Source organism: Cylas formicarius, unplaced genomic scaffold, assembly GCF_029955315.1.
Source record: "Cylas formicarius isolate icCylForm1 unplaced genomic scaffold, icCylForm1.1 PGA_scaffold_3__17_contigs__length_32017465, whole genome shotgun sequence".
Taxonomy (NCBI): Eukaryota; Metazoa; Arthropoda; class Insecta; order Coleoptera; family Brentidae; genus Cylas; species Cylas formicarius.
The window spans coordinates 5,067,560-5,090,467 of record NW_026844326.1 but is presented as its reverse complement, the minus strand read 5'-3'; the positions used below and the strand labels follow the sequence as shown (position 1 = coordinate 5,090,467).

The window sequence follows — 22,908 nt, the reverse complement described above, 5'->3', positions numbered from 1 at the left end:
ATTTTTGATGACAATCACTATTTCTATGACAATCAGATCCAACTAGAACAAGGACCAGAAATAATCGCGGGCGAAGTTGAAAAAGCCTTAGATGGTCTTAAAACCCGGAAAGCGGCTGGCCCAGATAATATCTATCCAGAGTTAATCAAGCTTATCAAGAAAGAAAACTTAAAAATCGTAGTCCAGTTCTTTAACAGCATTTAAAAAACGGGGGTTATGCCACAAGCAATATTTCGGCAAGTATTGAGAGAACTGGAAGACGGCATTAGAGTAAACGGAAGACTAATAAATAATTTAAGGTATGCGGACGACACCGTTATAATTGCTGACAGTCCCGAACGTCCTCATAATAAAATAACAACCGTAAGTGACCGCATGGGGCTACAAATAAATACAAAAAAGACAAAAACGATGGTAATAAGCCGAACCCCGAACCAGCCTCTGGAGATAAGAATACGCGGGACAGTTATTTCAAAAGTGCAGAAATTTTGATATTTGGGTTGGTTGGTGAAGATCTAAATCCTGATGTGGAAATAAGAACAAGAATAGAAATGGTCAGAGCAACATTTTTGAAAATGCGAAACTTGCTAAGTGACAAAAGCCTTAACACCCAAATCCGGTATAATTTCGTTAAATGCTATGTGTTTTCTGTGCTATTGTATGGGGTCGAGTCGTGGACGCTAAAGACTAGTACGCTAAACAAATTAGAGGCGTTAGAAATGTGGGTTTATCGACGTATGCTGAGAATACCCTGGACTGACCATGTAAATAACGAAGAGCTATTACTAAGAATGAACAAAGAACGGGACCTCATAAACATCATTAAAAAAAGGAAAACGGCTTACCTCGGACACATCATGAGGGGCAATAAGTATGCATTTCTAAAACTTATAATAGAAGGCAAAATTCAGGGCAGACGAGGGCCGGGGCGGAGACCAGGCTCATGGTTAAAGAACGTGAGGGATTGGACAGGGCTAGACTCCCACACATTGCTGAGGAGTGCGCAAGATCGAAACGAATTTGCCAATATAGTTGCCGATCTTCATTGAATGGAGTTGGTACCTTAAGAAGAAGATTAGATTATTTTATAACTACTTTAGTGGCGTGTTCGAGCCGAATAATAGTCCTATACTTCGTCTAGTTACTCAGGTAGGATTGTCGATATCTACAATTTTTCGGAAAAATTAGGCTTTAGATCCAAAAAAGGGACCATGGTCTGATGGCATACCTTCGCAGATTTTAAAATATTGTTCAACTTCGGCAACGCCTCTCAATATCATTTTTAATAAATGTTTAGCACAGGGCACATTTCCAAAAAGTTAGAAAGTTGCACAAATTGTACCTCCTAAGTCCTAAGTCGTTTAGCCATGAAGCAATTTATTTTTCATGCTAAAAAATGACATAGACGTGAATCAACATGGATTTCACAAGAGACGGTACTTACAAACCAATTCCTTTTATCCATAATATTAAACTTTCTATGTACAATGGCTTTGAGACCTGTCCCGTGTACTCTAACTTTTCTCAGGCTTTTGACAAGGTTCATCGTCCCTCTTTGGTAAAGAAGCTTGGAGATTTTGGTGTACAAGGCAACTTACTCTGTTTGTTGCAAAGTTACGTAACCCATAGAACTCAGTTTGTGGTTTTGAACTGCGAATAGTCGCTTTATGCGAACATAAAGTCTGGAGTCCCTCAAGGGTTACACTTATTTCTCAATATTTTTATATTTGATATTTGAAACTTTTTTCAACAACACCCTGATTCGCAGAATAATACAGTTTACAAGAAAAAAAGAATCTATTATTATCTTAAAATTAAAACTTAAGAGAGTTACTTAAGTTAAAGATTTCGGCATCGTACTGGACTCTGATTTAACAGGCTTAAAGTACCACAGGCTTTAGTAATCACAAATCATTTTAATTGATAACAGCGTCATCAGATTTATCTTGGAATACTCATCCACTGTATGGAATCCGACCTGTCATAAGTATCTCGTTCGGATAAAGAGTGTCCAAAAAAAGACAGACACTACTTTTCATATGAAAATAATCTACAGTTTTTAGAAATGCTAGTCCTTATAGAGGGCGCACTACCGTAACTTTTTCTATACAAAGAGACAGATCTGACTATTTCTTAAACTCTCCGCTTATAGATGTTTAAAAGAAACGTATATAAAATTTTTAACATTCTTTTAATTACTTACTGCCTATTAGCTTAGGAAATATCCAGTTGTGTTTCTTTTGTAATCTTATGTTTAATATGCGCTATCCTGTAATTGGCCAGCCTTATCTGCCTGTTGGTTAGCCTTTGGGCTTGTAAATAAATAAATGAATAAATATAATACAAGGTTCCAATATATTGAGTAATAAAAATTAACTTCTAGAAGCTTCTGTGAACGGGAAGTGCAAAACAAATGCCATTGGTCACTTAATGTGTGGTGTGGAATAAAACACTTTAAAGACATTGGACATATTTTTTGTAAACCACTTAACGGGTCTAGATATTCAAACTTCTTGCAAAATGATTTAACTGACCTTTTTCATGAAGTTGATAACAAATGTGGTTTCAGCAATATGAAGCTCCCCCGCGTTACCATCGAGAAATTCAAAAAATTTTAAAAATTGAAAATTCATTCTAGTGCTAGTTGTCTGTTGCTTTAAATACGGCTCTAACAAAGTTCTTTCTTTTGTTCATTTATTTATCTTAACAGAGCGCTGTTTGTTAATAATTTTACCAAGCCAAATTTTAATAATACAGAAAGAAGGACAAATATTGGAAAAGTTAAAGTAAATCGCAAAGTATTAAAAATAGGTTTATGACATACTCAATGAAAGTTATAGATTTTTGTAAGATCTTTCAGAAAAAAATATAATATATATATATATATATATATATATATATATATATATATATATATATATATATATATATATATATATATATATACATTTGAATTTAAAATAAAATTTGAATAAAAATAAGTAAAATTCCGTTGCAAAATATGACGTTATTTTTTTTTGTAAAAAAATAAATATTGCAAAAACTGTTAGGTTTAGGTATGTGTTATTGTTAATAAAAAGTTAAACAATTTAAAAAAAAAGTTTTTTTGAGCCACCCTAAAATCTTCACTACTTTTGTATTTTCCATTTTCTCATGACTTTTGAAACCTGTGAGGTAATGTACTCTATATCTGGCTCACCCTGTACATACGTAAATGAAATAGAGTTAAACTTTTTGACATTAAAATCTAACAAATTATTGAAATTGATTAATGCCTTGTTCTAAGTCATTTATAAATGATAATAATGGTAGCGGGCCCAGTGTTGATCCCTCTGCACTCCAGGTGGAATAAGAAATCGTTCGGAATTATTATTATTATTATATATTATATTGGTGCACCGTGGTCTAAGTCGCCTGAAGACCGATTATAATATAATATAATTGTTGAGTTCAAAATTATGTGAATTTCTTTTTAATTTGTGTATCTTAAACATGCCGGACATTTCAGTCAATGTGACAACAGGGCGTTGTACGCCAAACCGGCAAGGTCTACGTTTCTGCTAGGCGAGTAACAATTTTGTAGCGTTACGGGGTAGACGTTCACGGCATGGGTCGCGACGTCGCCACAAAGTGAGATACAGTCCATTTATAGAAAAGCAAAATTCAATAAATATTAAGTGATTGAGGAAACGCTTGTATTATTGAAGAAACATGTGAAAATTGTGAGGGAAACGTTTACGTGTCCGTAAACGAACGCCGGCAAGCAAAAAAGCGCAGCTGAGACAAGACGGAGCGGCGCGGTGCACAAAGCATTGTTTGAAGGTCGTCGGTGCGGTGCCGTGGAGTTTATCGGCGAGCGCGGCGCGGCGTTGGAAATTGCACGTGCGGGCCGTACGATCACGCAGCGTTGCTACGACGCGACGGAGGACGAGACAGTAAGGGCCGGACTTAAAAAAAAAAGTCGCCGTTAACCTGTAAGTCGATCCTTTTCAAACCTTTGTTGGATTTTGTAGTTTGTGGTCTCTATTTTGTGTGTAAAAAGTCAGCAAAATGGCTGAGCAATTAAACCAATTAATTAGAAAGCGAGCTAGTGTAAAAGCGAGCTTATCTCAATTTAAAAGGTATTTAACAAATTTCAATGTGCAAACTGAAAGCGCATCTTCAGAAAAAGAAGTGTTTATGCAATTGCAATTTAGAACAGAGAAAATAATCGAGTTATTAGATATTTTTGAACAATATCAAAGTGAAATTGAGTCATTATGTTCGGAAACAGATTTAGAGAGCCAATTTAATGAAAGGGAAATTTTCCAAACAGAATTTTACAATATTGTCGCAAAGGCAAAAAATATTTTGGGTGATTTTAATGATACGAACAACAAAAATGAGTGTTTGCAAAATATTACGCATTCGGATTCCAACTCTGTCATTTTTCAGGAAAATTTACTGCCAAATTCTACTGAAACGATGGGTGTACGATTACCTTTAATAAACTTACCAACGTCTGCTGGAAACTACTCAATGTGGTTGGAATTTAGAGACACGTTTGATAGTTTAATTCACAAGAATAAGTCGATTGGCTACATTCAAAAGTTTCACTATTTGCGTGCATCACTTGAGGCTCCAGCAAAGGAGGTAATTCAGTCATTAGAATTTAGCGCTCCAAATTATGAGATCGCGTGGGACATTTTGTGCAAAAGATATGACAACAAGCGTATTTTGGTGCAGAATCATATTACGGGGATTTACGATATACAGCCCATAAAATATGAATCTTCTTCAAGTTTGAGAAATTTAATTGATAACGTAGACAGGAACTTACGAGCCTTGGAAAATTTGGGAGAACCTGTAAAATTTTGGGACACGTTAATTTTGTATCATTTAGGCACTAAACTTGATCGCGTAACATTAAAGGAGTGGGAATCTTTTAAAATAAAATGCCTGATGTCTGAGTTAAAAGATTTTAAGCAATTTCTAAAAAGCCGTGCATGACTTGTTAGAGACCTTGGAAAACAATTCCCGGACAAAATTGAAGGAAAATTTAACCGGGCAAAAACAAAGGGTTTTTGTTGCTGGGGTTGAAAAAAGCAAGTGTGTTATTTGTAAAAGCGGTCATGACATCAGCGAGTGTAAGAAATTTTTGGAGCTAACAACCAGCCAGAGAACTGCGCAAATAAAACGAAACAAATTATGCATGTGTTGTTTTTCGAACAAGCATTTTAGTTTTAATTGTCAAGGGAAAAAATGTTCGCAGTGTGGTTTAGGGCATAATGTTCTATTACATTTTTATAACCAACGCCAAACTGAACCTGTGTTGAAAGTGCCCCAATTGCTGACGTACAAAAGGCTGTAGAAGCGTCTTCAAAGGAAGGAAGTAAAACCTCTGTGGCGCTATCGAGTAGAAATTGTGGGACTCAAGGTCAGGTGTTACTTTCTACAGCGATTGTCAAAATAAAAGATGTGAGTGGCAATGTGCATCATTGCAATGTTTTGTTAGATTCAGCTTCAATGAGCAATTTTATCACTGAAAAAATGTGTGACAGACTTCAGTTAAAAACAAAAGATGCGAATGTGTGTGTGGTTGGGATTGGTCAAAACACTGAAAAGATTTCGAAACGGTGTGAAGTAGAAATCAGTTCTCAGAAAGGTGATTTCAAAATTCCTATCAGTTGTTTAATCATTCCGAAAATTAGTGATGAGATTCCTTTGTGTGAAATTGAGTTAGGACCAATAAATCTTCCAGGAAATATTTGTCTAGCAAACAGTGAATTTCATTTGCCTGATGAAGTGGATATGTTAATTGGTGCAGGTGTGTTCTGGAAACTCATAAGAGTAGGAAGAATCGAATTAGGGGAAAACAAACCTGTCTTACAAAACACTTGGTTAGGATGGGTAGTAGCGGGCTGTATCAGTGGACAAGGATCTCGAGTCAAATCTAAGAAAACGGTGTGCAACCTAAGTATCGGTACAGAGGTACAAGACCAACTGGCCAAGTTTTGGGAACTAGAAGAGCCAGGTGGAGGTCAAATCGAGGGAATGACACGGGATGAAGTTGATTGTGAAAATTTGTTTGTGTCAACAACAAGACGTGATCAGGATGGTCGATTTGTTGTTGCAATCCCATTGAAAATGAGTATTGAAAAGTTGGGAGATTCTCGAGAGATGGCATTGATGAGATTTTACTCTTTGGAGAGGAAATTTGCCAGGGACAAGCAACTACATGTAGATTATTGTGAATACATGAGAGAGTATGAACAAGTAGGTCACATGACTCAAGTAAGTGAGGACATCACGAATGAAAGGTGTTATTACTTACCACATCATGCTGTGAAAAATGAAGGAAGTTCTACAACAAGGTTAAGGGTTGTGTATGACGGCTCTGCACAATCAGACTCGGGTGTGTCACTTAACGATTTGCAATTTTCGGGGCCAAGAAATCAAGAGGATATCATTTCAATTTTGTTGAGGTTTAGACAACATGAAGTAGCATTCTGCGCAGATATCGCCAAAATGTACCGACAAGTATGGGTTAGGGAAGATCAACGCCATTTACAAAGGATACTGTGGAGAGAAAATCCAGCAGAAGAAGTCAAGGTCTACAATTTAAACACGGTGACGTTTGGATTAACCTCAAGTCCATTTTTAGCGGTAAGGTGTTTGCAAGAACTGGCAAAAAATTGCGAACAAACGCAGATTTCAAAGGTAATTGGCAAGGACTTCTACGTTGACGATTTGATATCCGGGGCCTCGTCGATTCAAGAGGCACTTCAGATATGTAAGGGTGTTTGTGAGGTTTTAAAATCTGGTGGGTTTGAGCTCAGAAAGTTCAGTTCGAACAAGAAAGAGTTCTTGGAACAATTTGGAGTAAGGCCCAAGGCAGAATTACAAACTCTTAATCTAGGAGAGCATCAACACAAAACTTTGGGATTGTATTGGGACTGTCAGGCAGATGTCTTTACCTACAGGGTGAGGGAATTTTCAAGTAATTCAAGTACCACAAAACGGAAGATTCTGTCAGAAATTGCCCAGCTGTTCGATCCACTTGGGTTAGTCAGCCCATGTGTCGTCATTCCCAAAATTATTTTACAAAGATTGTGGATTCTCAAGTTGGATTAGGACGATGAAGTACCGACCAATATTGCCCAAGAGTGGAAACAATTTAAGCAAGAAATGGTGAAATTAAACATGCTGCATATTCCAAGACATGTAGGTAGCAACAATTCAGAGGACATCGAACTTCATGGATTTTGTGATGCTGCACAAGAAGCGTTTGGAGCATGTGTCTATGTCAGAATTGTCACGAAGGATGGAAGTGTAGTCGTTCGCTTATTGTGTGCAAAAAGTAAAGTTGCCCCGATAAAGGCACTAACTATACCGAAATTGGAATTGTCAGGTGCATTATTACTTTCAAGGTTGATAAAAGAAGTACAAACTTCCATGACGTTAAATTTCAGGAAACTGTTTTTGTGGAGCGATTCTACAGTAACATTAAGTTGGATAAAATCACCAGCAAATCAATTGCAAGCGTTTGTCGCAAATAGAGTATCTCAAATTCAGTCTATGACGGATCAAGACAATTGGCATTATGTGCGGTCAGAAGAAAACCCCGCAGACTTAGTATCTCGGGGACTTTTTCCTTCCAAGTTGTGTGGAAATAAATTGTGGTTTGAAGGTCCACAATGGTTGTCACAAGATTTCTTTCCAAATCAGGGTGTTAATGTATCTTTAGAGGAACTTCCAGAAAGGAGGAAGCAAGTAAAAGCTTTTTTGAATACAGAGAAGAATAGTCTAGAGATTTTTTCCAGATATTCCAGTTGGACAAAATTGAAAAGTGTATTTGCATATTGCTTAAGGTTTACGGCACGTTGCAGAAAATTGGATAGTCACGAATCAAAGAATTTGACAGTGAAGGAACTCCAAGAGTATGAAAAAATGTTAATAAAGTTATCACAAGATGAATGTTTCGAAAATGAGCAGAAAATCTTGGAGACCGGTGAGAAGATAAAAAAGGGTTGATTGTCAAATTTAAATCCGTTTCTAGACGTCGACGGCTTAATCAGAGTAGGCGGAAGACTAGCGCTTTCAGAATTTAAATATGACAAAAAATTCCCAATTGTGTTAGACCCAAAACATCCATGTACAAAATTGATTGTTAAGGCAGAGCATTTGAGACTACTGCATGCAGGCCCTCAATTAGTGCTCAGTTCATTAAGGGAAATTTATTGGCCACTAAAGGGCAGAAATGTTGTGAGAAAGGTGGTGCATGAATGTGTTGTGTATTCGAAGGTTCAACCTAGGTCCTTTGAAATACAGATGGGAAACCTACCTAAGTCACGAGTGATTCCACAATTTCCATTCAATACCACAGGGGTTGATTATACAGGGCCGTTCAATTTTAAAATAGCTTTGGGACGGGGCACGCGTTTGTACAAGGGGTATGTTTGTTTGTTTATTTGTTTTTGCAATACATTTAGAGGCTGTAACAAGTCTGTCTACGCAAGCATTTGTTGCAACTTTCAGGAAATTCGTGTCTAGGAGGGGCAAACCAGAAAAAATGTTTTCAGACAATGGCAAAAATTTTGTGGGTGCTCAGACAGAACTGAGAGAGTTGGGAAAATTTTTGCGTAATAATCATGTCAGTTTAAAGACATTGATTGCGACAGAAGGAGTTAATTGGTCTTTTATTCCGGCATATTCGCCTCATTTTGGGGGTTTATGGGAGTCAGGGGTAAAAAGTGTGAAATACCATTTAAAAAGAGCTGTGGGCAAGGCAAATTTGACTTATGAGGATTTTTCTACTTTGTTGTGTCAAATAGAGGCCATTTTAAACTCACGTCCTCTCACTCCAATGTCCTCTGATCCTTCTGACTTGGACGTTTTAACCCCATCCCATTTCCTGATCGGAAGAAGGGCAACCTCATTACCGGACCCACGATTGCTCGAGCAACCTGAAAATAGGCTTGCTAGCTATCAACGTATTCAACAATACCAACAAGGTTTTTGGTCTCGTTGGTCACTGGAATACATCGCTGAACTTCAGAGGCGCCTCAAATGGAAGGCTGGCGGGGACACTCTGCAGGAAGGGACAGTGGTGATCGTGAAAAAAGAAAATGTGCCTCCCTTGTGTTGGAAAATGGGACGCATCGTTCAGTTATACCCAGGAAAGGACAACATTAGTCGGGTGGCTGATGTAAAAACGAGTGAAGGTGTCATCAAACGTTCATTCGCAAAATTGTGTCCATTGTTTCACGAAAGTGGGTGAGAAAAAAACTCAGTTCAAGTGGTTTCAAAGGTTGTCTAAGACAAATTGATTTTCAAGAAATGTTTGTTTTGTTGTTTCTTTTTTTTTGAAAGAGGGTTCTTTCAAGGCTGGGGGTATGTTGAGTTCAAAATTATGTGAATTTCTTTTTAATTTGTGTATCTTAAACATGCCGGACATTTCAGTCAATGTGACAACAGGGCGTTGTACGCCAAACCGGCAAGGTCTACGTTTCTGCTAGGCGAGTAACAATTTTGTAGCATCACTGGGTAGACGTTCACGGCATGAGTCGCGACGTCGCCACAAAGTAAGATACAGTCCATTTATAGAAAAGCAAAATTCAATAAATATTAAGTGATTGAGGAAACGCTTGTATTATTGAAGAAACAATAATAATAATTATAGAGTATCAGATAGTAGGGGCTACCTCCCAACAATGGGAAAGTCCTTAAATATTGGGCTTTTACCAACTTAATTTTAGTTGTAATTTAGTGTTTTTCGATAGTGGTAGTGTTCAGAGACTTTTAGATTGTGACTTTTTTATAAAATAAAGCGAATTAGTTTGGACTTAAGTTATTTCATAATATTTTGGCAATATGAAACTAACTATATCAGGTATGTAAATTTCATTTTTAGTTATTTAAAAAGGGTAACGTAAAAAATACGTATTTATTAAATTATTCACTGGTTCATTAGGTCCAAAAGTAGCATATACCAGTATGTGCCGTACATAAGGATTTGAACTAACAGAATGACTCATTATCTTTTAAATTTGGTGCATGCGTTGAAAAGTATAGCGAAAATGATGCATAGATATATAATTGTTGGTATCGACTGACATTTTTATTTTGAGAAGATTAGTAATTAAATCACAACCTTGTACACCGGTTCAATTTACTAACTAAAACTAAAAACAATTTAAATAATTTTAAACACCCTGTATATAAAATAATAAAGCCAGATTTCACAAAATATGATATACTAGATGCAATAGTGATATGTAGAGAAAATTAAAACAGATATGTTTCTTTGTTTCAGGCTCTTCCTGCCAGGAACTAATTTACAATAGAAAGGACATTTATGAAATGGTGAAGGGACCACCTAGGAGACGAGTTCTCTGATCTACTGAATCATCTGAAAACGGTGATTACTGGACGTAGTGGAAAAACGATAGATATTCGTGAAGACATGAAAGCATAATTTTCTATTCTATTTTCCAAAATCAGACAGAAGCTGAAAGCTGTCAATCGGACCGAGCAAAAATTTTTGCGCATAAAGTATTAATACATGGAAAACAAGTAGTAGAAAATGCGCTATTATCAATTATGCAATTATCTGAGGAAGTTCAAGAGGCCAGAAATAAAGACCTAAAGAAGTATCGTAAAAATTTCTCGAAAGTTTTTTAGTGCAAAAACAATGGAAGATGTTTTCAATAGACTTCTTGTATCCTCCGATCCTTATATCTCTAGCCCTAGGAAGCTTCCAAAGAAAAAACTGACACAGTTTTCAGCCGAAGCACTAGAAATGCTAATATCGAGCGGTTCTCAAGATTCTCAACCTGACTCAGATGAAGATAATGACTTTCAAATTGATTGAATAATAGTTAGTTAGTAGTCCTTAAATTTACCGTAATTAACAATACTTAAATTCCGTGTAATAATTAGTAAGAGTTCTTAAATTTACCTTAATTAGAAATATCTTTTAGTTTTTCTGGTAACAATAAATATATTTAATATATTTAATAGCATTATCTTTATTAGAATTATATTGGAGGTAGCGAGGTCAAGACTTAAACTACTCTCCAGATACCTAAGAAATATTGAATAATCTCTGACAATTAAGACACAATTTGTAAATATTTTCTAAAGTTTGTTTCTCAACATCTCTTATAATTAATCCTCCTCCCTGTCCCCCCATAGCTCATTATTGTTACTACTTATTACAACATTACATGAGCCAAATTTCGCTATGGATTTTTTAAAAGCCATTTTTTTGTCGAATTAGCCAAATGTCAGCCGCCATCTTGTAAATGACATTTTTTTGAGCATTACTAGGGATCAGAGAGCTTGTCAAACCCCAGTCATCAATTTTGGAACAAATTCAACGGTGCTGGGATTTTTGACAGATAATTTAATTTTTGCGACAACTATGTGGCGGTAAGAAATATCTACATCCTTTATTCTTGGTTTCACCCTTTGAAAGCATTGCGGCAGCGGAACCATATCGTTTAAGATTTTATTATTATAATTATAATACTATACAGTCGCATGTAAAAATCTCAGGTAAAATGTTAATTAAATATTTTTATGTAACGGGAAAAACATTTTTTCGGTTTTCCGGTTGTTCGGTCCTCATTTCTTTTGCATAATATATAAATAATTTTTATCGATTCGGATCTAATCACAGACATTTGTTTCAGCTGTAAATATGTATTTTTAGGTTAAACGCTACCTTGTTCTAACGTAACGCGCAATGCGGGACTTGAACTTTCAAGGTCTCGTCGTCTCGGAAAACGTATTACGTCGAGAAAATTGCGTTTTATGGTGAAGTTTTCCAAAAGCACTTGTTAGAGTCAACGCCGCAGATAAAATATTGGGTCAGCGGCGGCAGGCGATTTGCCTTGCGTTTTTACGTTTCTTGACAAGCAAAAAAAATTACATTATTTCTTTTTATTTTCTCTTGGCGGATTTACTTGATAACCTTTTTTTGAAATTTATGGAGACTTTCGTTTCCCCGATACCGTACCTCGTTGCCTTTACTGGGGCACTCGGTATAGTGAAATTTAGAGCTGACGACATAAGGCGACCCATATACTTTTATTAAAACCTGTAAAGTCTGTTCATAGATATAAGAAAGTGACTAACTGATACGAATTAAGGAAAGACCCGGGCAAGCTGTAAGAATGAAATATGGCCGAACAGGTCCGTACTTTGCTTGGAATATAATTATTTGGGGTTTTGTTAGGAAAGATACTAAACAATATTTATTTATTTATGTATGTATTTATGTTTAAATCTAAAATTATTTTTTAATAACCTACTTAAATTACTTAAAATTATTCACATAATATGTCAGTATCACTATCGCTATCATCGCCTTTTCTAATTATTATTTGCAATATGGATATACGATTGTTCTGCTTTTTCTATATGTTTAACAGAATTTGTCCAACTTTGGGGAGAGATGTTAAAAAATTCGGTTTCTATAAGTTTGAGGACATTGTAGTTAACACGGGGAAAAACATTGTTACGACGAATGACAGATTTCAATTGGTGCCAAATATGTTCAATGGGATTAATTATCACAGACGTATCACTTTTGTAGGTTCAAGTTTTGTAAAACCTCAATTAATTGCTTTTTGGCATAATCTTCGTGAAAATAAATGTCGTAATTATACATGTAGTTTTGGATTGTTGCTTTTGTGTCACATGAGGAAGGGGTTTTAGTCAACTGTCTACTGTGATAACTTACATTGTCCATTACAATTACGCCATTAGGAGGAATGTTTGGAACTAGTTTGGTTTTAAACCAAGTTTCAAATAAATCAGCGGTGACGTCTTCAAGGTAATCCAGAGAAGAATCTTTAATATTTTTTGCAGACAGAGAAAGTCCATTCGGAATCCAACCATCTTTAGAGCCAGTATGCAAAATAGTTATTCTTTTACCTCTTTTTGATGGCGCATTTTGCTTTACACTTACCAGTTGAGTCGGGGGTATCATAAGTGTCGAACCAGGTTTCATCCAAGTAAATAATTGGCCTTTGTTGTTCTCTGTAAATCCTATTTTTTTCTAGATATTCCAGTCGCCATTTCCGAATTCTAAAAAATTCCATTAAAACTTAACTTGAATACACTTCCATAAGGTAGTTCTGCCACATTTAACACCGGTTTCATCTTTTTCAAGCCTCCTAATTAAGATATCTAATGTAGGCACGCTTTGTTTCTCGTATAACTCTAAAATTTTACGCCGCATCGCTTCTTTTTTCCCTCGCTGAAATGGGATTATTCACAATTTTCCATACAGTTAATGTTGGAATTTTCGTCAATGTGACCGTTTCTTCTAAAGATGCTTGCTTGCTGGCACCACGTTCAATGAGAGTCAAATAAACATAGTTTATAACTTCCTTAGTCTCAATAGAATAGTGTTTTCTACATTTGGGCGGGAGCATCCCCTGAGATACACTAGACTCGCACATATTCTGCATAATTCGCACACGATTCAACACACGCTGTATTACACACGAAATAAGAATGATTACTAATAAATTTAAACTAAGTAGTATACCAAAACAAGGAATATTAAACACAGGTAGGTATAAAATTATTTTCTATTGCGGACCACAATTTTACCTGAATTAAAATTCCGAAACTTTAGGTAATAATCTTGTTACATTGTATGTTAATCACCAACTTTGGATAATCCCATTTAAAAGCAATTGATCACTTTCTTATATCTATGAACAGACCATACCTAATAGTAATGAAATAAATTTATAAATATATATTTTAAAAAAGGATTATGCGGAGTGTCCCAATTTTTCATTATCGATGTCAGACCGGACCTTTTGATTTCCGGACGATATTCAGGGTTATGTGACTTGTTCTCGAAAAATAAGTATATTCAGAAAAACCCGCAAAATAGAGATTGGGTTAACTAGTAATATTTGCAATATACATATATTAATAATAATAATAATAATAATAAAGGAATTTATTCAAAAAAAAGGGCGAGATTCAGTATAACCAAGTTAAATAAATAACTGGACATGTAACCCAATCAAGAAGATGAACACAACAGCAAAATTACCATATGAATTTTAACAAATTCAAAAAAGAAATTAATATAATAATGTTAGTTATTATAAAAACTAAGATAATAATAAAGTAATAATAAAGTGACACCTACGAACAACAAAGTTTATGGTTACATAATCTGGCGGCAGTAGACAATTACTCAATAATTATATAAACATAAGGAAAATAAGAAATTGACAACAACAAAAAATCACACGAGTTAACATGGTTATTAAGCAGCCCTATTTTCATTGTTCTGAATATAGTTTCTGGGATACATTTTTCTCAAATTTTTATTTGGAAACTGATTTTTTAACTTCAAGATGCAATTTGTTAAATACTTTTGAGATCTGGTAGGAGAAAGACCGTTTACATAATTCTGTTTTGTGGATAGGAGATATTAGTGTTCCCTTAAATCGAATATTTAAGTTGTGAACATCAGTCCTGAAACGAATCTTGCGATACAAAAATATAAGGGTGTTTTACTAGTCAAAATACAAAGGTAAAAAGTAGGTATCTTCTATTTTGCATATTTAACCAACCATTCAATTTTAACGTATGATTGCGAGTCACACAACCTTGATTTTACGTCTCTGGTTAGGACATTTCTGTGTTGATATATCCGTTTTAAGTTCATATAACCTTTCTGGAGGCAACAACTTACATGCTTTGTGAATCTCATATCCTGATCTAAGGTCAGGAGATTTGTAAAAGTTTCATAGAATTTAACTGGCTCACCCTGTATTAAAATATCGAGTTTATGCGTATTTTCAAAACCTTTTATCTCAGTCTTCCTGCCAGTATTTTTTGTAGAATTCGTTTAAATTTTCAAGATAATAATTAAGGGCGGCACAAGCTTGAATGCTTTCATCAGAACTAAACGACAGGTAAAGATGCGTGTCATCAGCGTAATAATGTTGGATACATGACTGAAAAATAGATTGAAAAAAGGAGGGGGTCTGGAACAGAACCTTGAGGTACACCGGTTGTAATATTTAATGAAAGCGAAGTTCTTCCTGCATAAGTCACAACCTGTGATCCATCATCGAAATAATTTGCTATCAAAATGCGTGCATTCTGCGTCAGTCCTACATAGTTCAATTTTGAATTTAAAATACTATAATTGAGAGTCTCAAATGCCTTACTATAATCTAACATAATAAGAGTTTCTAGTTTATTTTTATCTGTAGCCGTTAGTATACCATCAGTAATTGTTGCCAAAGCGGTGGAACTGCGATGACCTTGCCTACATTCGGATTGCGTAGAAGTTAGAATGTGATTTTGCTTTACATGGTTTTGTCATAGTAATTCTATCGTTTTTTCAAGAATTTTGGACAAAGTGGGAAGAATACTAATTAAGCGTAGGCATATGACAGCGGCTTAGATATTTTTGCTAATGGTAATACCCTAGCTTTTTTCCACTGTGCTGGGAAAACACAGTTTTTTAAACAAAAATTTATGACTTGAGTAATATAAGGCAGGAGAAAAGGTACACACAATTTGATATATTATATATATAAGATTTACATTTAATGAATTTTGAAGTTTAGAGTGTGGAACCATTTTGGAGGGTTGTTTTTTACTGTATGAGTTTCGAAATTGTAAATAACAAGATCACATTTTTTTTTAATGGCACTGTATATTTGTAGAATGTACATAAAACACTTTTTATGCTCATATATAGCAATTATATTTAAAACGTAATTTAACTCACTCAGTATTCAATTTTTCAAAAAAAATGTATATATTAAAAATGTTTATCTAAGACAAAAAACTATAACAGGATCATAAACTTAAAGAAATACTTTTGTTTTCAATAATTTAAGGAAATTTAGATAGATTCCAAGGACAAATATGCAGAAAGTGAATACATTTAAATCAATTTAAATATTTAAATCAAATTAAAATAGACTGTATAATATTTTACATTTTTTTTTCTGTATATCCTCCACTCTCTATTGGTTCCTCCACTGTATAATTGTTTCAATTTTTGTATAATCTGTTTTTTAAAGTACCCCACAAAAAAATTGCAGCACTGTCTCAGCTTCCATTTGATTGATATTCGATCCCTTATTATTGCACAAAAAACATTATATTTCAAATAGAATGCGCAAAAAAATTGAGAAATTTGAAAACTTATTCAGCATAAAAGGACACCCGTATAATTATACACTTGTTGAAAATCCGGAAAATTGATTAAACCTTAGTCTTGTGTACTTTTCGAAATATTACTAATTACGTTTGGTTAGTTAATAAGCTCATTTTTAAATAACAAAATTAAAAAAATCCTTAAATACAAAAAAGTTGAATTTAAAATTGCTTCATTACTATGAGAGGCTTTAAGAAAAGTATAAGGGACACCTTAAGTGCGACATCCTGTAAATATTTACAAACTTGGAAAATTAAAAGTAGTTACTACTACAACAACCACTACAAGCTACCATTTTGATATGCCTGAACATTTTGAATGCAGACAATGCATACAACAATGCAAAACCAAGCTGCACAGACTTTACTTCTGCTAACTAAGGTCTAACGGGTGCTGTCAGTTTTATGTACGCGTGGGTTATTTGTTTTAGTACAGTTGTAGAGTTAAATATTCTACTCTATTTCTTAGCGTGTATATATTAGTGTGAAACTACACTAAGTAGGTGCAATAAGGTAAATTTTACACTGATCTTCTGTTGCTCGTGTCGATTTCGTTAGTTGGAGTTGCATTCTAAGTTCATTTACTGAGTATGGGCGTACTAGTGAAATTAATAAATGGCAAGTACTACTGATTCTGTCTCTCTTACTCCCAAGTAGTGTAATCGTAATCGTTAGCGACGGCTGTCTTGCATTGATCAGATAGACATTTGGGGTGATGATGCACAATCTATTTTATTCTGTCTGGCATTTTATTGCGGACTATGCCATCAGATTACAGTCAGTTTGATTTGACTTTTTCATTTATGGAAAATTGTGACATAATAGGACATTTTTAATCATTATTCAAAATATTGCAATGACTGGAGACATAAAAGGGTATCAAAATTGTGAACTCCCCTGTATATTCCTTAGAGTACAAAAATTTTCAACATTGAAAAGATATGATATTGTGGAACCATTGATTAAATGTTATCTCGCCTAGCAAGTTTGTTCGGTTCGCTTAATACGATTACAACCTAAATAAATGTTGGCGCAGTGCTAGTTGACAGCTTAATCACGGGGTTAACCCAGTCTGCTTAAAACGCCTCGATGCATACGGGCATAAATGTTCAGTGCATTTAGTATGCGAATTCTCGGCTGACTCCTGAACAGTAATACCCCATTTAAAATACGAAACAATTACCTCTAACTTTAATTTATTGTCAATGATCCTCGAGTCACAAATATATATATATATATATATATATATATATATATATATATATATATATATATATATATATATATATATATATATATATATATATATATATATATATATATATATATATATATATATATATATATATATATATATATATATATATATATATATATATATATATATATATATATATATATATATATATATATATATATATATATATATATATATATATATATATATATATATATATATATATATATATATATATATATATATATATATATATATATATATATATATATATATATATATATATATATATATATATATATATATATATATATATGTATATATATATATATATATATATATATATATATATATATATATATATATATATATATATGTGTTCGGAGTGTTTTCGGAGCGCGAGCGTTGAAGATGCCAGGTGAGATTTTGGCGAAACGTCTGCAGGATTCCAGTCGGATGCAGGATTCCAGTCGGAGTTCAACGAGCGAACGGATGATATCCCGGAATATAGTGTCATCATATATATATATATATATATATATATATATATATATATATATATATATATATATATATATATATATATATATATATATATATATATATATATATATATATATATATATATATATATATATGTAAATATATATATATATATATATATATATATATATATATATATATATATATATATATATATATATATATATATATATATATATATATATATATATATATATATATATATATAACGGGTGGTTAAATTGTAAGGGCCGATTTTGAATGTGAACCACACCTAAACGCCAAGTTTTTTTCCGAATTTTATTTGACATTTCTCTATTTCAGACTTACTCAATTTGAACCATGGAGAGATACACAATCCAACAACGTGTTAAAGTTATCCAGACTTATTATGAAAATGGGCGTTCAAATCAAAATGCGTATCGTGCACTTCGTGATTTTTTTGGTCAATTTGATCGTCCAAATGTGCGTACAATCGCAAAAATCGTGAAAAAATTCGAGCAAACCGGGTCTGTAGAAGATGTGGGAACACCAGTGCATGCTCGTACAGCTCGTACTGCAGAAAATATTGCTGCTGTTCGCGATAGTGTGGCTGAAGAGTCGTCCACCTCAACTCGTCGTCGTGCCCAACAATTGCACCTCTCACGCTCGTCGTTGATAAACATTATGCATAAAGACTTGCATTTACACGCTTTCAAGGTGCAATTGGCTCAAGAACTAAAGCCTCTTGACCATTCCAAACGTCGTGAATGGGCAGAATGGTGGCAAGAAATGGCAACAGTGGATGATCAATTTTCGAAGAAAATCATCTTCAGTGATGAGGCACATTTTCACCTCAGTGGATTCTTCAATAAACAGAATTGCCGCATTTGGGCGAATGAGAATCCAAGAGTGATTGTCGAAAAACCAATGCACCCCCAAAGAGTGACTGTTTGGTGCGGTTTATGGGCTGGCGGCATCATCGGGCCGTATTTTTTCCAAAATGAGGCCGGTCAGGCAGTTACTGTGAATGGTGTTCGCTATCGTGAGATGATAACGAACTTTTTATGTCCCGGATTGGAAGATATGGATGTGGACGATATGTGGTTTCAGCAGGACGGTGCCACTTGCCACACAGCTAACGAAACAATGGCTCTTTTGCGCAACAAATTCAATGGTCGTGTTATCTCACACAATGGCGATGTCAATTGGCCGCCAAGATCATGTGATTTGACACCGTTGGACTTTTTTCTTTGGGGTTATTTGAAAGAAAAGGTGTACGTCTATAAGCCAGCAACAATTCAAGAGCTAAAGGATGAGATAATTCGGCACATTAACGGCCATTATGCCTCAGGGTCATCGAAAATTTGGACCATCGGATGGAGGTGTGCCGCCGTGGTCGCGGCGCCCATTTGGCCGATATTTTATTCCATACATAATTGAGTAATACCAATATATCATAATAAAATAAAATACAATAATTTCCTAAATAGTTTGTGTTTTATTCAAAATCAACATCGGCCCTTGAAATTTAACCACCCGTTATATATATATATATATATATATATATATATATATATATATATATATATATATATATATATATATATATATATATATATATATATATATATATATATATATATATATATATATATATATATATATATATATATATATATGGGGCCACCAAAAATGAGTACACCGAAGCTGGAAGAGAAAGTTTGAATCCAAGTAGCTGAAAATCCGAAAATAAGAGCAAGACGTATAGCAGTGGAAGCCGGAGTGAGCAAATCTACAGTTTGCAAAGTTTTTCCCCATCAATCAACTTTACTTTATAACACAACTTTAGACGCCATCAACCTCCACCAACATCAACGAAACGTGTTTTTTAAAATTGCAACTCGCAAGAATCACCTGAATAAACTACGGAATGAGGAAAGGAAATCATTCCTCGCGATACCAAAACCAAATCAAATCCGACGATCGTTCCTAGTCTAACAAATAGGAAATTGGCGTGAAAGTTCAGCGCAAATACTTCCAGCGGGGGCTCGAATTGTGATTCGTTTAAAATACGAAGTTGGTAAAAAACGCAAATCATTACTGGTACCGAAACCTACTTCTTTATAAAACTATGGCTAACAGACACTGTAAAAGTTATGATTAAACCAAGAGATAAAACTTTTAAAAAGTACGAAACTACAAGATATAAGCAGCAACGCAACCAAAGTAACGTCGCAATTAAAAATAAAAACAAAATTTGCTTGTAATGAAAACAATTGCAAAAAATTTTGGAAAAAGTTAAAAAATTTAAATATAACATATAAAATTACATATACATGCCTCCCTGATAGCTTTTGATATAAACCAGTATTTTTAACAGTTTCTAAAAAATAAAATATCCTATATTGCTACAATATTACCAAAATAATTCAAAAATAAATGTAAATGACTAATTCTAATTTTCTACGGTTAGTAGAGATGACGTCTGGTTCAGATTTAATAAATATAGAACTGTTGTTTACATTTTACAATGAATTGAGACCCATTAGTGTTCTACCTTGCTTATTAAAACTACTACAAAACATTATGAATAATCAAATACGACTTTTTTCAGATTAAAATATCATTTTGCTTCCTAAAAAATCAGGATATCGATTTGGATATAGTTGCGTAACTGCGCTTTTGAGTATTACAGTGTTGATTATTGGTGCTTCTGGACTATTCGAATGCATTTGATACGATATTCCACTACTGTTAGCTGTTTTAAACTCTGTCGGGTTTTCGGATATTGCCAAAATGTTAATAAGAAGTTATCTTAGTGATCGAATGCAATATGTCGAAACGAGTTTGGTCAATCAGCTAGATAACTGTTAGCTGCGGTGTACTGGGGCCTCTTTTATTTACAATTTACACCAGCAATTTTGTCTCGTGTATGCAAAATGTCACTGCATACTTTTGCGCTGATACTCAGGCAAGAATTAAATAATAAAAATTTAAAAGAACTAACTGAATTCTCAGCACGTCACGAATAATTTTCGATTCAGAGGCCAAGTTGCGTATTATTTGCAAAGGGCACACATCCCCGTAAGGTTGCTTCATCCGCATCGCCGTTTATTGCCTGAAGTTCAACAAATAAAAGTAGCAAATCCTTAAGTGTTAAGTTATTTTAACTATTGTGACATTTTGTATAGAATTGAGATAGTACAAAAAAACTGCCTACGGCTTATTTATGAAGGACATATGATAAAGTCTCGAGGAAACTCCAGGATGCCAAATAGTTGACTATGCGGAACAGGCGTAGACTACACTAATTGGTATTTTTCCATAATATTATTTTTAATAACACTCCACCTTACATGACAAATAAAACAACGTATAGGTCAGATATTTTCTTTAAGACCAGAATAATGGTAATAGTTTATTTGCTGTAAGTACTTGCATAATCAACATCTATATGCAATAACCAATTTTACATGCAAAAAGGAGGCGGAAATTCAATTTAAAAAAGATTCTAGTGCAGCCCATAAGGTCCTATCACCATTACTTATCAAAACGAAATTTTCGAGTTCCGTTTCAAGATTTTCTAGCCTATTTTGAATTTCTTTTTTTTGTTTATATTATATACCATAGTATTTTATTATAATTGTGTGTTACTAATAGTTAAAAGTAGCATCACTATGCATCACTTTATAGGGGCACTTTGAACAATTTTTAAATGCTTTCATCCCCTTTTCTGCTATTTATCTATTTATAACATATTATTGTATTGTATATTGAATGCAGTAGAATAAATTTGTTATTAAAATTCTTATTGTTGTTGTTGTTGTTGTAAAAGTTATCTCCCTCCCATCTGGGGGTGATTACGAAACTCGCATTTCGACCAACACCCTAAATATTCGTCACGTCGTGTGCATTAAAGGGAAGCGAATAACAAGGGCACTTCAGGGCGAGACAACGCCTTACCATGGGTTTCCTTTAAAAATCAATCCGCGCCGTTTACGAGCAACATTTTTTCCATCGTTACGCTTATAGACTTGTTGATTTACGCAGGACGTTTGGCAGTTAATTGAGCTTGCTTTAAACACAGCGCCCGTATCGATTTTTTATTTTGCCCTTATCATACCTGCTGCATTCTAACCACCATCTATTTCGGGAAAGTGATCGTTTGATTAAAGAGTTTCTAGTTGCTTTGATAATTCTACGCCCTCGAACGCTACAAGTGTTTTAACGATCGCCCGGTCGCCCGCATCCTATTCCGGGGGAAAATCTCACTCACCTCTATGTCGCTTCGATATCGGACGTTTTTCCCTTTCGAATCTCGCAGGAGCTTAGTAGAGGCGCCACATATTTTTCCGGAAAATCGGGAGAATAATTTCTTACGCGGAGAAGATGCCCGACGTGACTAAACGGACTAAACTTGTAGCTGGTCTCCGAGGGCAGGGCGCGCTTGTCTCCGTCCGAACCCTGGACGATCCAGAGTCCGTCCTCCTCCTATGGAAAATCTATGCGCCGCGCATTCGCGCCATAAAGGGGTTTCATTGACTAATCTATACGAGCCCAGCGGATCGTTTTGTGTCGCTTCCGTCTGGGTGGGGACCGGCCTCCCACCTGTTTCCAGCTTCTCGACCACTTTCGATGATGTGCCGAAATTTTAATGACCGAGGACCTCGTCATTACAGACACCCATAAAACTCCCAAACTACCGAGTGTTGTCTGCCGCGTAATCGGACACTTTGGCTGGCAAACGGCCTGAAGATGTCGGCAACATAAATTAAAGTCGGCGGCGAAGATTAAAGATAACGACCAAAAACGCCAGTGGGTGGTTTTTGGTGTATTATTAACAGTATTAATAATCCTTTTCTACTCCCCTCTATAAAATACCTAATTACACACCGATCTAGCGTGCAGGAAGCGTCACTTTACGACGTTAATTTTGTTTCCCATGGATCCGAGTCACTTCGCACATTTCC

General features: G+C 34.7%; 2 protein-coding genes across 3 annotated transcripts in view; one reads left to right on the top strand and one right to left on the bottom strand.

The window, feature by feature from the left end:
* LOC132699568 (uncharacterized) overlaps positions 1-22,421 on the bottom strand; it is a 106,540-nt gene extending 84,119 nt beyond the window's left edge. For both annotated transcript variants that reach the window (XR_009618519.1, XM_060666359.1), the window contains exon 1: positions 22,215-22,421. The gene's annotated coding sequence lies outside the window, so the exon portion shown is untranslated. The remainder of the gene's footprint in view (positions 1-22,214) is intronic.
* LOC132699586 (uncharacterized) lies at positions 1,418-8,600 on the top strand. The gene is made up of 8 exons (XM_060666385.1): positions 1,418-1,618; positions 3,765-3,935; positions 4,435-4,862; positions 5,319-6,963; positions 7,114-7,748; positions 7,869-7,990; positions 8,039-8,419; positions 8,518-8,600. The coding sequence occupies exons 1-8, from the start codon at positions 1,418-1,420 to the stop codon at positions 8,598-8,600; spliced, it is 3,666 nt and encodes a 1,221-aa protein (XP_060522368.1).
* Positions 22,422-22,908: the final 487 nt, after the last annotated feature.

Bases quoted from the DNA above. Each gene is read 5' to 3' on its own strand.
- LOC132699586 (XM_060666385.1), top strand. From the start codon at position 1,418: ATGGATTTCACAAGAGACGGTACTTACAAACCAATTCCTTTTATCCAT. The intron at 1,619-3,764 runs GTAACCCATAGA...AACGCCGGCAAG, and splicing joins TCTGTTTGTTGCAAAGTTAC to CAAAAAAGCGCAGCTGAGAC. The intron at 7,749-7,868 runs GCAAGTAAAAGC...GGCACGTTGCAG, and splicing joins GAACTTCCAGAAAGGAGGAA to AAAATTGGATAGTCACGAAT.